Raw genomic sequence first — 13,288 nt, 5'->3', positions numbered from 1 at the left:
TCATCAGATTATAACCAAAATCATATGATGTTGTTTTATTACACCAAAATCGTTAGTATAATACAACGAATAAATACCAAAAAGAATGAAAACACAGAATTATGTGAAAATCCTATTAATATTCCACAAACAATTGCTAAATATTAATATCTATTTAATAATTATATCTGTTACTATTGCACCAGAACATTAATCAAAATCTTAAGAATGTATATTCAACAAATTCGACAAATTCAAAGGAATCACTATCAACGCCTGCGATGAATTAAAATTGAAAAATTATTAATCTGCATTTTTTTTTATCTTAGTTTGGAACATAAGTTTTATTTTTTTAGAAAACCTTTCTTTATAGGATATGATATATGTAAATTAGGGAAGATAAATAATTGAAGAAATTTAAGGTGACTTGGTACACATTTTTTTTTTGTAATTTTAATAAGAAATCCAATTTTGAAAAAAAAAATATTGCTATATTCGTGTAATTAAAGTTAGGGCAAAGGACATGATTTATACTTTTAAGGCGAAATTATCATTTGTCCTTTATGAGGTTATAATAACAGAAATCCCTCAAACTGATACAATAATATAAGGAAAAATTATATATAATAGCAAACTAATAACCTAAATTAAATGGAATAGCTAGGGTTTGATTTAATTGTGCTCCATAGCAAACATTAACTAAAATTTGCCAGCGTCTCTCTCCCAAAAATCTCGCTCGCCATTCTCCATTCTCGCTCGCCTCTCTCGCTTTATACACAGAAGTGTATAATTCTGTTTCTGTTTTGTATAAAGCGAGAGAAAATTGTATATACACATGCAAAAATGTATATCTTCGTGTTATACACTTAATTATACAATTTACAAACATTTTACTTCAAATATTGCAGAGAAAAAGGCCAACGAATTATACAATTGCGAATTATACAATTGCAGTGAAATACAATTTTCTCTAGCTTTATACAACAGAAGTGTATATATTGTGTTTCTGTTTTTGTATAAAGCGAGAAAAACATATATCTTCTTGCTATACACTTATAATTATGCAATATACATACATTTTAATTCGATTCAACTGTATGCAAAACAAATTATACAATTGCAGCGAAATAGGCCAGCGAATTATACAATTTAGGCCAGCGAATTATACAATTGTATACGTATAGCAAATTATACAGTTTTATGTTTGCTATGGAGTGCAATTATGCAAAGTTTGCTATAGCATACAAATATGAATTTTTTGTTTGCTCTATGTGAAAGTTGCCCATAATATAAACGCTGAGACATTAATTTGTTACGCGAGATACATTAACCGTTAAGTAAGATACATTATATTTTGTACATGATACGCTATTCTGATGTACATTTTATACATGATACATTAATATGATGCACAATATACATTAATTTGAGGCGCTGATGAATTAATCTGATGCGCAAGTTACATCAATTTGACGCGCTGATACATTAATTTGATGCACGAAAATAAAAGATTTTGAAAATTTGTAAACTAATAGGGAGTAATGATAGTAAGAGAACTTAAAAGTGTGATTTCTGTCATTTTTCTTTAAAAGTTATTAAGTTGTATCTTTAAGGCCCTTTAATATCCCCTAGTAAGTTAAATTCTTACTTAAATTCAGCTAATCCAAGTGGGCCTTGACTACATCTATGGATCCTGAACAATTAATTTGGGCCTAAATGCTTTATTGAGGCCTGTTTCCTGGAAGAATTTATCAGGCCCAAACCCAAAACAGAATGCTTCTCGTGCTGAGCAGTAGCAAATTCAACGTCTTCAGCTGCATCCGTCGTCTTCTCTCCAAGCTATGGCGGCTGAAATCGTGAGAAGAAGTCTTAAAGCATCAAACTTTTCCCTTCTAAGAAACCTTACCTCTTTGCAAACTCGCTGTTTCAGTAACTTGGCTGAATCTGTACAACCGGAATCTGATGTCCCATCTTCCTCATTCACTTTCTCTGAGAATTCGGGCGATGCAGACTCGAATTCTCAGAAAAAATCAGCAATCGATGAAAATATCTTCATTAAGGGTCCAAAGAAGGCTTCTTCGTCAAAAGAAGCGGAATCTGTGACGATGCCTATGTCTTTCATGACTGGATCAATTGTGGGAAAGAGGTTTTATCAGAAAGTGACGACTAGAGAAGCTGAAGATGGAAATGGTTGGAGTGTTATGCTTGATTACCGTACGCTTAAAACCCCTTCTAAGCGCCCTCTCAAATGCCCCACTCTCGCTCTTGCTAAGGCTATTGCTGCTGAATGGGAATACCAGGTCCTCTATTCCTCATTTCTCAGATACCCATTTTGGTGAACTTCTCTTTTTCGTCATTCATGTGTTTTCTATATCCAGGGAACTTGATATTTTCCATATTGCTTGATGTTTTAATTGTGTGTTTTGCTACCCTTGGCCTGAAATGTATTTTGGTGTAGGAAGCAGATGGGATCAGGCCCTTTACTATGCCATTAATGAAACTATCATGTACTGCACTAGAAAGAGTTCCACTGACGCGTCATAAGATAATTGAATATTTGATGAAGAAATTCCCTCAAGATTTAGTATTCTGTCGTGCTCCAGGGGATAATGATCTGACAAGCGGAGTTCTTGGTATGTTATTTTGTAAAGTGTAATTCTTTTTATATGCTCTCAACATTTTGCTTTTCTCATGAAACGGTTTCAAACATGTCTTTAGGAGCAAACTTAGTTTTGATCCTTCATTTGTTGGGCAATTTATGGTGAACAGGCTTGTTTTTACTAAGTGGCAAAAAGTAGTGGTCTGATATAATTTTCATAAGTCTTTTGCTGCCCAGCTGTACTCATTTTTTTAAAAAAAAAATTAAGAACGGAAAATATATAAATGATTAACAATTCAGCTGTCCTATTTCTATGTCTAGATCTCACCCACTGCTAGTGTCAGTCATTGCCAAGGATAGAGCATACCGTTGTTAGCTAGTTTCTTTCGAGTTTGGAAGGAGGGAATGTTTTGCTTTTCCAGCAAATGGTTAGTAATTGGAGTCTGTAATTTATATCAGCCTCTGCTAATCTGTGTAATTTTATTGTGCTCTTTACTCTGGTATTTGGACAAGGTTCTCTGTCTGCCTATCTTCATCAACTTCTCGACCTCATGCATCTTGAGATTACATGGTTAATAGTTTCTGCTCTTTTTTTTCCGATGAATGATTCGATCTTAAATAATGCAATTATCTCTCTAGCTTCTGAGAGCATTTTGTGATAGCACAATTCTGCTACCCCATATTAGAGCGTATTGGAGGACAAGAAAGTAATGATAATACAGCGCTTATTTTTTACTCTCCAGAATTCCATTGCTCCTTTTACATTTGAACCACCCACTATATCAAAGTTTCATTTAGCAATATATTCTGCCCACCAAGCACACTACTAAAACCTTGTAGATAATTGAACTCTCTTCAAGGTTTAATTCAGTGAACTGAAGAAATAATTTTGATGGGGAAAATGGTGCTAGGAACAGTGTGAGTATTATTAAGAGGGACTACAGTTCAGTGTTAGGAAGTGTGATCAGACATGGTTTGGTAGGTGGTTTGAATAGGGTTCCAGTGGCCTTCTGAATTTTATAGGATCTGATATGATGTAGGAAGAATGAAGACCTAATAGGATCCGCAGTTCAGAGTTATGAGAAGGTTCACTGGAAGGGCAGTAGTGGAGAAAGGGGAGAGAGATGAGGGGTCTTGGTTGAATATGGGGGAGTTCACCACAGTTTTTTTTATTGGTTGAAGGAATTAATGTTGTGACTCTAGTCCCAAAACAAAAGATAAAATAACGTCATTTGAGGGCCACTTCTTTTTTCAATGTTACTTGAAGTTATACTGTACTTCAGTGTTGATGGATCTAGGGAAGGGATTCTTTGAGCATGACTATCAGCACCCATGATGATATCTTTCTATTCTAGTCTCCTCATTATATTTTAAAAATCCAGTGAAGTCTCCTTTTGGATTCTTCCTAGGGTGATTTTAAATCCGATAGAGCATATTAGATATTCCAGTGATCCTAAGCTTTTGTAACATTGTTAGCTCCTCCTATAAATAGAATAAGCTTTGTGCTCAGAAGTTCCATCTATTTGGCCAACTGTGAAGCGGCCTAGAATTACTTTTTGTACTGTTAATATCACAAGAGCTAGAAGAGTTTAGACTCCAGATGCTGACTGCAAGGCTATTCACTGGTTTGGTATATGCTTACCAGCTAAGTTGCTCGGACTCTCCAAAAATGCTGCCGCATTCGTGTCGGATCCTTCAAAAATACACTATTTTTGGAGGATCCGACATGCATCCATCTACATTTTTGAAGACTCCGAGCAACGTAGCTTATCAGCAAGCCTGCAGTACTCTTTTGTTTGTTTTGACCTTTTATTTAGGTTTCATCATAGTACTTTTTGAATATTGATTTGACTCTTCGAAATTTCACAGAGCGTCAAGTAGAGAAAATTGATCCCCTTCTAAAGTGGGTAGAGTCAGAATTCGGCTTCAAACCCACTGTACACACCAGTTTTTTTGGTGGCAAGCAAGATGATGGGCTTGTTAGTGCCATCGGAAGCGTTCTCAAGAAAACAGATGATTGTGAATTGGCAACAATTGATGCAATTGCTTCAGCTGCACATTCTTTAGTCATTGCACTTGGAATTTTCCGTGGTAGATTGGGGATTGAGGAAGCTATTGAGTTAATTAGGCTTGAGGAAGATTTGCAGGTTTGTACACAGTCAATTTCCTTTGTTTATCTTTTGTAGGACTTCGTGTAACCTATCTAATATGCGAACAGCCAGGGCTGTTGTCGCTCATTTAGTAGTATCTCTACATAATCGTTGCCTGCGCTACCAAAACGCCAAGTTTTAAGTGTTCACTTTCCCTGGCTTCTTACAGGTTGACAATTGGGGTCTTGTTGAAGGTGGTCATGATGTTGATATTGCAGATTTAAGAGTTCAGATTGCGTCTGCTGTGGTGTTCCTTGGACTTACAAGGAGGGTATAAATTTTGGTAATCTTTTAGTGAATCTTACCTTCAGTTGAAGTCACCAACGAGGTGAAGTCAATATGTTGGGTAAGTTGTATTAAGCTTATTGCTTTCACAAGAACGGGAGATGATTGCTGCGAATAACCTGCTGATGAGGAATAAGAACATATTTTTCTGAAATCGAATGCACTTCTTTGAACTTGGACTACCCATCAATCTTGAGAAGCAGGATGTAGTTCTGAAAGTCTTATGTCTCTTAAATCTTTTAGGTGGACTGTGCTAGCCAAATGCCTCTTTTTATTTTTAATTTGCAAGTGCCAAATGCCTATTATATTGTCATGGATGTCCTTGTATGGATAATAGCTTCTTTTTTTTTTCCCTTCTCTTTCTTATATAGTGTAAGGTATTTATCAGGGATCTTGATGCCCCCGACTTTGGCTGCTTCATGCTCTCCAACTAAAGAATACGGAATACCAAATGTTCTAATTTTGTGACATTTGATAGTTTATTGATGTATGTTGTAAATGAAGAGAGCAAATCAAGTATCTTTTACATCTCCTATATGCAATCTAAGTCTAACGTATTTAAAAACATAATTAAAAGAGTTGGTTCCCCTCGTTGATCAATGTATTTCTTCTATTGCTTTTGGCTCAACGCTCTTCACGGCAGCACTGAACGCAGAGAGGAGGTTGTTTTGTAACATCACAATAGCAACAGGCTATATCACAGTCGTTGTTACACCCTGTTATATAGATATAGAAGAATGAAGTTATTTCATCAGTCACCACCTAATGCTAACTTCTGGAGAAAAAAATATTATTTGTTTCAAGTAGTAACCTGTTACTGTGAAGTATTGAGATGGCTCCACAGTCTTAGAGTCTATGAGAAAGGGGAGACGAGTGCTTGTTCCAACAATTGTACTAATAATCACCATAGAAACCAGAAAGCTAACTACTACTAACAACTTCATTCCTTTTCTTCTGATTATTGGTTTTCATGTGGTGGGGGCTGTTATATATAGGCAGTATAAAATAATTATCTCTTTATACTATCCTACTTTAGGAGTTTGAGCAAACCTCGTGAAGATAAAAACAATTGAGTTAATGGAGACCATCCAATGCTTGTGCTAATATAAGTACTATATCTACTGTTTTCAAACTTCAATCTAATGTATAATCAAAGGGTCATACTTCTCATATGAGGAACTAAAACTTTTGGGAAGTGCCACTTTTTTCTTTCTTTTTTTTAGTGTCCACTGCGATTCTGAAAAATGTACTAGTACTACTATCTCTTTTCATGCCCATAAATAGGTGAAGGGAAATACCAAGTTCCGAACACAAATAATTGTAGCAAAGAAACTCGAGTATCATCAAACACCACCCAGATCTGTATGTTGCTGAGAAGCAAATACAAAGGGAATAACAAATAATCACTCCTTCAAATAACACACATTAGCTAAACAAAACTTGTGAGGAAACACAAACTGCCTTAAATGCATTATGGAGCAATGTACTTGAAATTGATACTGTATTATATTTCAGAGAGATGCACCTTTCATCTCAAATTCAAGTATTAAAAAGATCTCAGAGAGTAAATTACAATCTGTGCATACATTATTTTGGGACACAACCTCCTACTAGTCCTTCAAAATCAATCTTAGCAGAAAAGATTGGAACACACTACACTGCAGGCTCAAGGTGCCATCTCCAGCTTCTTGATGTTCTGAATATGCTTCCCGGGATTTAATCCCTTTGGGCAAGCACGAGAACAATTCAGAATAGTATGGCAGCGATAAAGCTTGAATTCGTCATTAACTGCATCCAGGCGCTCCTGAGTATATTCATCACGGCTATCCATGATCCATCTACATTTAAATACAAGAGATAAACCTCCGTTAAATATATCGCAAGGATGGGAATAATGGATAGTAGGGTTAATGGGGTAGATCAACTTATAAACAATCCAAAACTCTAGAAAATCAAGGCAAGTACTGAAATTTCGGAAATCCAAAACTCTTACTCCCTCATCATGCAATTGACCTAGGTAAATAATGCCCTACATCTCTAAGGAAGTCGGTCATACAAGTCCAAAAGCAGTTTGGACAAGATGTTAACCGAAAACATCTCTAGCATTTGGCCTCAGGCAACAGCATTCCTCTAATACTCCCTTTGACATAATAATATAATAGAAAAAGGTCCTCCTTTCATCTACTTCTCCTATCAATTTCTTTTTTCTTTGAATGACGAGTCGCCCAGGGTGTGATTTGAACTTTTTCCATCCTCGCATGTAATTCCCACACTGAGAAAGAATAGCAAAGGACTTCTAACACTAGTATTGTCTTTGAACCTTACAAGCTAATCAGTGGTGGCCCTAAGATTTTAGTATCATGATACTCAATGCCTTTGAATGTAGGTTGCGACACACTTGAAATTTTAAGGTGATTTAGTGGAGAAAGTCAAAAAAACATAATGAATATTATCATTACAAATAGAAGTGTTCAAGAAAATCAAAAAAATCAAACCAAAAAGAAAACCAAACTGAATTGATGTGTAACAAAAATTGACATATTCTTTGACTTGATTTGATTTGGTTTTAAATTTTAAAATCGACCATCATAACCATCGGATATGATTCAATATTTGAAAAGAACAAACAAAATCGACTGCATAGAGTACTTCATTTGTAGGATTCTCCCATTCATATTCAGTAATAAGGAAAAAAGAAATATGGATAAGCAAAAACACAGAAAAAGAAAGGGAAAAAGTTAATAAGGAAAACAATAGAAGGAACAAAGAAGTATGAATTAGTAACAAGGAAAAAAGAAGAATAGATAAGCGTAAAACAAAAGGAAAAAAAAAAAGGAGAACTCTTCAGAGAAAAAGATAGAGTAAAAAAGAGCAACAAATTAAAAGGAAGATGCACAAAAACAAAAGCCGGTTAAAATTTAGATTGATCCCAGACACAATATATGCAGGTACCTTTCCTCTGCCCTCTAAACCAGTGCCACCCAAACCCTCATGTGCTTTGGGTGTTCACTGTGCCTCTATTTACAAAATATAATTAATTTCCTATAAAAACACAGACTATCAGTTGAGACAATGTGTTTGAGCACCCAAAGGACATAATGTAGGCTACCCCTACAACTAGTATGAGAGTTATAAAACTGATTGTTCTATAGAGAAAGGATCAGCACAATAGGAGCGGAATGGTCCAAGAAGGACACTTAGTTGTCAATTGGTGGTGCAGGCAGCAGAAGGAATGAAAGAGCCGTGTATAATGTTAATGCAAAGGAGAGTAAAACCTAACTATTCTTGGCACATTAGTTAGATTTTTTATGAAGGATAGCAGAGCAAAGAAATTAACCACACGGCATTCAAAAAGCTGAAAGATGTATTGTCTAAAATGAGATTCTGGACGTATATCTTCAGTTTTGAATCAAATTAAAGATGACATAGGTTAGAAACAAGTACAAATTAATGAACCAATTAGGGATTAGTAAGATGAGAAATTAATGTTTCAAAGTTGTCCAATGACAACTCAGAATAAGATTACCAGAACTACCATGGAAATTGCACGGTTTTACCATAAAATAAGACGTTTCAGCATATGATTCATCAAACTTCTACAAAAAGTTTTTTCTTTGGTCCATCTTCTACAAGAGTTGGATAGTGTTTCAGCTCACCAGAATGAGATTCATTTCATATCTGAAAGGCACACGGCGTTCTTAATCTGATACAATCAATTCAAATATTTTTATGGCCCAACCTGTTATATTTAAAAGTACCATATATTTGCTGCACATCCAGAAAAGTTAAAATGTTTATTGTCTACAGGTATCTTTCTACCTCCCCACCAACACAGCTGCATAGGTTCGGGGTAACGCTATCCACCAATTAAAGATGTATTTAATTTGATATATGATCCAAACGCAACCAGAATATAACAACCAAACAATCTACAGCACATCAATAAAGAGTAAATGCAAAACAGGCAGAGCTTGACATGATAATAACAAACAAATATTACCGGTTGGCATGGAGGAGTGCAGCGGGACCAAGATAAGACTCAGGATTCCACCAGTAGCTAGGACATGATGTGCTACAGCAAGCACATAGAATACACTCGTACATTCCATCCAACTTAGCCCTATCGCTCTTGCTCTGTGGTATCTCCTTCCCAGGCGTTGGTGCAGGTGTCTTCCTCTTAAGCCAAGGCTCAATAGACTTGTACTGATTATAGAAATTAGTCATATCCACCACCAGATCCTTAATGACAAACATATGTGGCAACGGCGTAATCGTCGATTCAGAATCCGACGAGATCTTGGTCAAACAAGCGAGTCCATTACATCCGTCGATGTTCATAGCACATGAACCACAGATCCCTTCTCTACAGGATCTCCTGAAGGTAAGTGTAGGGTCAATTTCATTCTTGATTTTGATTAGCGCATCTAAAACCATAGGTCCGCATTCCTTCAGATCGATTTTGTATTCTTTGAGCTCAGGTTTCCCTGGGTTGTCTGGAGTCCATCGGTAAATTTGAAATGACTTGAGATTGGGTTTAGATTCTACCTTCTGTGCTTGGGAGTCGGAAGCGTGAGCTCTGGCGACGAGTAGCCTCGCCGCCGGTGCTGATGACTGAACCCTAGAAATCGCTCGTCGGATTAAACTAGTCGCCATTGAAGAATGAATGAATACCAAAAACGGAGTGATTGGATAGGTTGCTAATAGAGAAAGCCAATAGAGGGGGATTTTATATTAAAGAAAAATATTGGTATTAAATGACGGAAATAGGCCTGTAAAAGAAACCGACATTGGGTGGTTTTGTGTTTGAGAATGGGTGGATGTGGAAGGGGTAGTTCGGTACATGTGGAAAATATTTGAGGTTGTATTTATTGTTTCGTCGACTAATAAGCTTTGCCGTGAATGAGTTGGGATCTGTGTGGAATATTGATGACGTGTCGGATTTGTAATCGTTAGATATTATTTCTAAGTAACGTGGTTGGCTCGCGTCCTGGATCATTTACTTTTCGCTTTTTTCAGCATCGTTTTTACTCAAATACATAAATAATATCTTCGGTGTTGTGTTATTTATTTTGTGACCTAGAAAAAGGGATAGCAAACTTACAATACAAATTAAATATAAGCAACAGATAATAATACAGGTCCTATTAATTTGGGAGATACTTGACCGATTTAAATTCATTAATAGGTCGTAATTTACATTCCGTAAACACTGTTATATTTTTATGTATTGTTTAATATGTTATGCTCATATGAGGTGATTCACATTTCAAATTGACCATTTTAACTGTCATAGATAACCCTATTTGACAACTACTATTGATACATAAATGCAGGATGGCAATAGTTTCGTCAAAATCGAAATTCAATTTTTGGTTTGAATTTTTAAATTACGATTAAAATATTGCATTCAACTTTTCGGACACTAGTGTTTTTTAATTGTTTTTATAGATTAAACATAAATCCATATATCAAATTCGACTCATGGTAAATAATGCAAGCTGAGATGTATTCACTCTGACTGTATTTTTTATTTATTTTGATTCAAGGAGTTGTGTCCTTAAGAAACACTATATTAATTGATGATTATATTTGAGTTATTTCATATAACTTAAAAGATTGAGTAATCATTGACTTGAATTATCAATAGTATGATTTGTGTGGACGTGTTTTTACTTTATTTAGATTAGGAAGGAAATTCCTAATGATCCTTGCTAGAATGAACATTTTATTTGGATGATCGTGATAGGATTTAAAATTTCTTAAGGCAATTTTGACATGAATATTTTATTAGGATTGAAAAATTATTAAGACATGAATATTTTATCTAAATAACCAAATCATTAATTCAAAACCAAACTTAAGAAAACCAATTCAATCCGGCTTACTTGGAACAAATTTAGATCGTAGTTCTTTTGTTTCAAAAATAAAAAATACAAATGAAAGTTTTCATATTTTGGTTTGAGATTTAAGTTTTGTAAACTAACAGCACAAGATTAAGTTGAGGAAGCAACTCTTTATAATAAGTGCATAATGTAGTATCCTAAACATGACTTGTTAGTTCTTTCTCTACTAACAGCAAGTTCAAGCATGAAAGATGACTTGTTTCTCTTCTAGCTAGCAGCCAACTTTGATGAACAAGTTTCATCATCATAATGTATAAGATACATAGTCCATGTAGGTTCAAATATTCAAATCGAACATTGAAAATTTGCTCATAAAAATTCAGTATAGTGATGGATGATGCGTAAGTGATATAAATGGAGAGAGTGATCGACTATGCTTTTCAAGTAGAATACATTAGCGTGTGTTGGTCGACGATTCCCCTGAATACATACATATATTGGGGAATAGAGACTAGAGAGAGAGTTGAAGAAAACCTTATATGCAACAATAATCAATAGAGTAAAATACAAACAGAAGGTGCAGCACTCATTCTCCCACTTGGCAGACTTGAACTGCAATATCCGATGGCCTTAAAGTCTCATAATTCACAGCCACCGAAACATCCTGCTTTCAGAAACAGCAAAACCTTTTTTTCTGCAATACAAATACTACATGTTAGAATCTAGTTGGGGTCTTGAGTACTGTTCTATGAACATAAATAAATTCTTTACATTTCCTACTAACAAGATTACAAAGTCTCCTAACAAACATTCAACATGAACTCTCCAACAAAACCAGTACTTGTTAATTTTTCTTTTAAAAAACAATTTAATCTGTTTTTTGTTAAGTTTCAGTTAGATCTGGTTCTAGTTTCCCAGAGATGTTATTCAAACACATATCATGTCACCACAAGACAACTCTAATATAGAATAATAGTTCCCTGAATCTCAAAAGACAGAATAGTACCTAGAACCAAACTAAAAAGGAACTAAACAACAACAAATTACGCAGTATAGTCCCACAAGTGGTGACCTTACCCCTCCCTTGGCAGGTTCGGCACAAGGAAAGCAAAAACACAACATTTATGACAGTAACAACAACATATGATCGTAAGAAAAAACAACGACTAGACTTTAACTCCAAAATGTAATTTCTTGAATGCTTGTAGCACAAAAAGAAGGAATTATTAGTTATAAGATTTAGTAGTTGAGGGGATGGATATATACCCTGGTTTCTTGCTGATAAGGGTTAGGTTGTCCATATGCATAGTCATTTCTGGGCGTTTGTGTTGGTGCTGCACTGCTATTAGCCTTCTTGTCATCTCTAGCCTTAGCAAATATGACAGTGAATCCATCTGCCGAGGCTGGATTATTTACATCCCACTCCCCGAATTTCGGCAATGGCCGACCTTTCTCTTGCTAGAAATTGCCAATGTCAAAAACAGAGTTTTCAATAACATGTTAAACTTATACAAATGGCATAACAGGTTTTCTCTTCTTTTTCTTAAACTTGTCATAAAGTCAAACAACTCTAACGTGTGATTTTCTTCCAATCTATATGTTTTGTATGAACAATCAACAAAATACCTTTGTTAAACCGAAATGTAAAAGGGATTATCAACTAAACATGCTCCATCGTGCTATAAAAAAAATACACAAAAACTTGTTGGTGAAATCAAATGCAGCAAACCGATTGAAAAGGTTGGTCGTAGCCGTAAGACATATGCCATATATGAACAAATCAATCATTTTTTCGTAACGTCTAATTCATTAAAAGAGAAATGTGAGGCGTCGGGGTTTTGGATTTTTACAAATTTCTTGAATCTCATTAGATTTTAGAATAGCACAAATTCAAGAACGTTCACGTTTAGAGGCAGAAGGAATTCAGAATTAAAAAAAAAAACTGGAAGAGAGAGAAACTTACAGAATTCATGAATATGATATTTTTGGTGTAATTTAATTGATGAAAGGAAGAAGAAGAGAGAAAGGGATGATCAGAACGAGTCTTGAGGGAGAGGACAATTAAAGGAGTGGGAAATCAATTTGCAAATTAGTTGTTGCACCCATGACACCCCCATTTTTTAATTCACCTAATAATTTTGTCTAACAAATCCTAAAAGTCAAATGCCCCCAGGAACATCACTCTCTGTCTTGTTTTAAAATTCCAATTTTTTTTTTAAAAAAATAATAAGTAATATATTTTTGTGGCCAAAAAGAGAGAAATCCAAATTGAAATATCATGAAAAAATAAAAAAAGCATTGGACTACTTATTTGGACGGCATGGAAAATTTAAAATTAGTACGTATCATCTAGGGATGCCGATTATAGCGCCATAAAAAAATAATTAACTTGTTCAACTTGTTTTGATTTGGATGGCTTTAGCAGGATATAT

General features: G+C 35.0%; 3 protein-coding genes across 3 annotated transcripts; 1 reads left to right on the top strand and 2 right to left on the bottom strand.

Moving 5' to 3' along the window:
- Positions 1-1,749: 1,749 nt before the first annotated feature.
- LOC107008660 (ATP synthase mitochondrial F1 complex assembly factor 2) lies at positions 1,750-5,541 on the top strand. Its single transcript, XM_015207789.2, has 4 exons — positions 1,750-2,279; positions 2,438-2,612; positions 4,448-4,725; positions 4,898-5,541. Exons 1-4 carry the CDS (start codon positions 1,821-1,823, stop codon positions 5,003-5,005), a joined length of 1,020 nt encoding a protein of 339 aa, XP_015063275.1. The 5' UTR covers positions 1,750-1,820; the 3' UTR covers positions 5,006-5,541.
- An 865-nt stretch (positions 5,542-6,406) lies between these two features.
- Positions 6,407-9,842, bottom strand: LOC107011638 (succinate dehydrogenase [ubiquinone] iron-sulfur subunit 2, mitochondrial). Its single transcript, XM_015211223.2, has 2 exons — positions 9,014-9,842; positions 6,407-6,851 (listed from the first exon to the last, which is right to left on the bottom strand). Exons 1-2 carry the CDS (start codon positions 9,664-9,666, stop codon positions 6,680-6,682), a joined length of 825 nt encoding a protein of 274 aa, XP_015066709.1. The 5' UTR covers positions 9,667-9,842; the 3' UTR covers positions 6,407-6,679.
- A 1,297-nt stretch (positions 9,843-11,139) lies between these two features.
- On the bottom strand, positions 11,140-12,992 carry LOC107010439 (protein NOI4). Its single transcript, XM_015209724.2, has 3 exons — positions 12,820-12,992; positions 12,123-12,314; positions 11,140-11,550 (listed from the first exon to the last, which is right to left on the bottom strand). The coding sequence occupies exons 1-3, from the start codon at positions 12,826-12,828 to the stop codon at positions 11,527-11,529; spliced, it is 225 nt and encodes a 74-aa protein (XP_015065210.1). The 5' UTR covers positions 12,829-12,992; the 3' UTR covers positions 11,140-11,526.
- Between the last annotated feature and the right edge of the window lie 296 nt (positions 12,993-13,288).

Source organism: Solanum pennellii, chromosome 2 (genome assembly GCF_001406875.1).
Source record: "Solanum pennellii chromosome 2, SPENNV200".
Classification (NCBI taxonomy): Eukaryota; Viridiplantae; Streptophyta; class Magnoliopsida; order Solanales; family Solanaceae; genus Solanum; species Solanum pennellii.
Note: the sequence above shows the minus strand (reverse complement) of the source record. Positions and strands in the feature narration are given on the sequence as shown.

Excerpts from the sequence above, each read along its gene's own strand:
- LOC107008660 (XM_015207789.2), top strand. The coding sequence starts at position 1,821 with ATGGCGGCTGAAATCGTGAGAAGAAGTCTTAAAGCATCAAACTTTTCC. Across the intron at positions 2,613-4,447 it reads TCTGACAAGCGGAGTTCTTG|AGCGTCAAGTAGAGAAAATT; the intron begins GTATGTTATTTT and ends GAAATTTCACAG. Across the intron at positions 4,726-4,897 it reads GGCTTGAGGAAGATTTGCAG|GTTGACAATTGGGGTCTTGT; the intron begins GTTTGTACACAG and ends GGCTTCTTACAG.
- LOC107011638 (XM_015211223.2), bottom strand. The coding sequence starts at position 9,666 with ATGGCGACTAGTTTAATCCGACGAGCGATTTCTAGGGTTCAGTCATCA. Across the intron at positions 6,852-9,013 it reads GCACTCCTCCATGCCAACCG|ATGGATCATGGATAGCCGTG; the intron begins GTAATATTTGTT and ends ATTTAAATGTAG.
- LOC107010439 (XM_015209724.2), bottom strand. Across the intron at positions 11,551-12,122 it reads CTTATCAGCAAGAAACCAGG|AAAAAAAGGTTTTGCTGTTT; the intron begins GTATATATCCAT and ends TTTGTATTGCAG.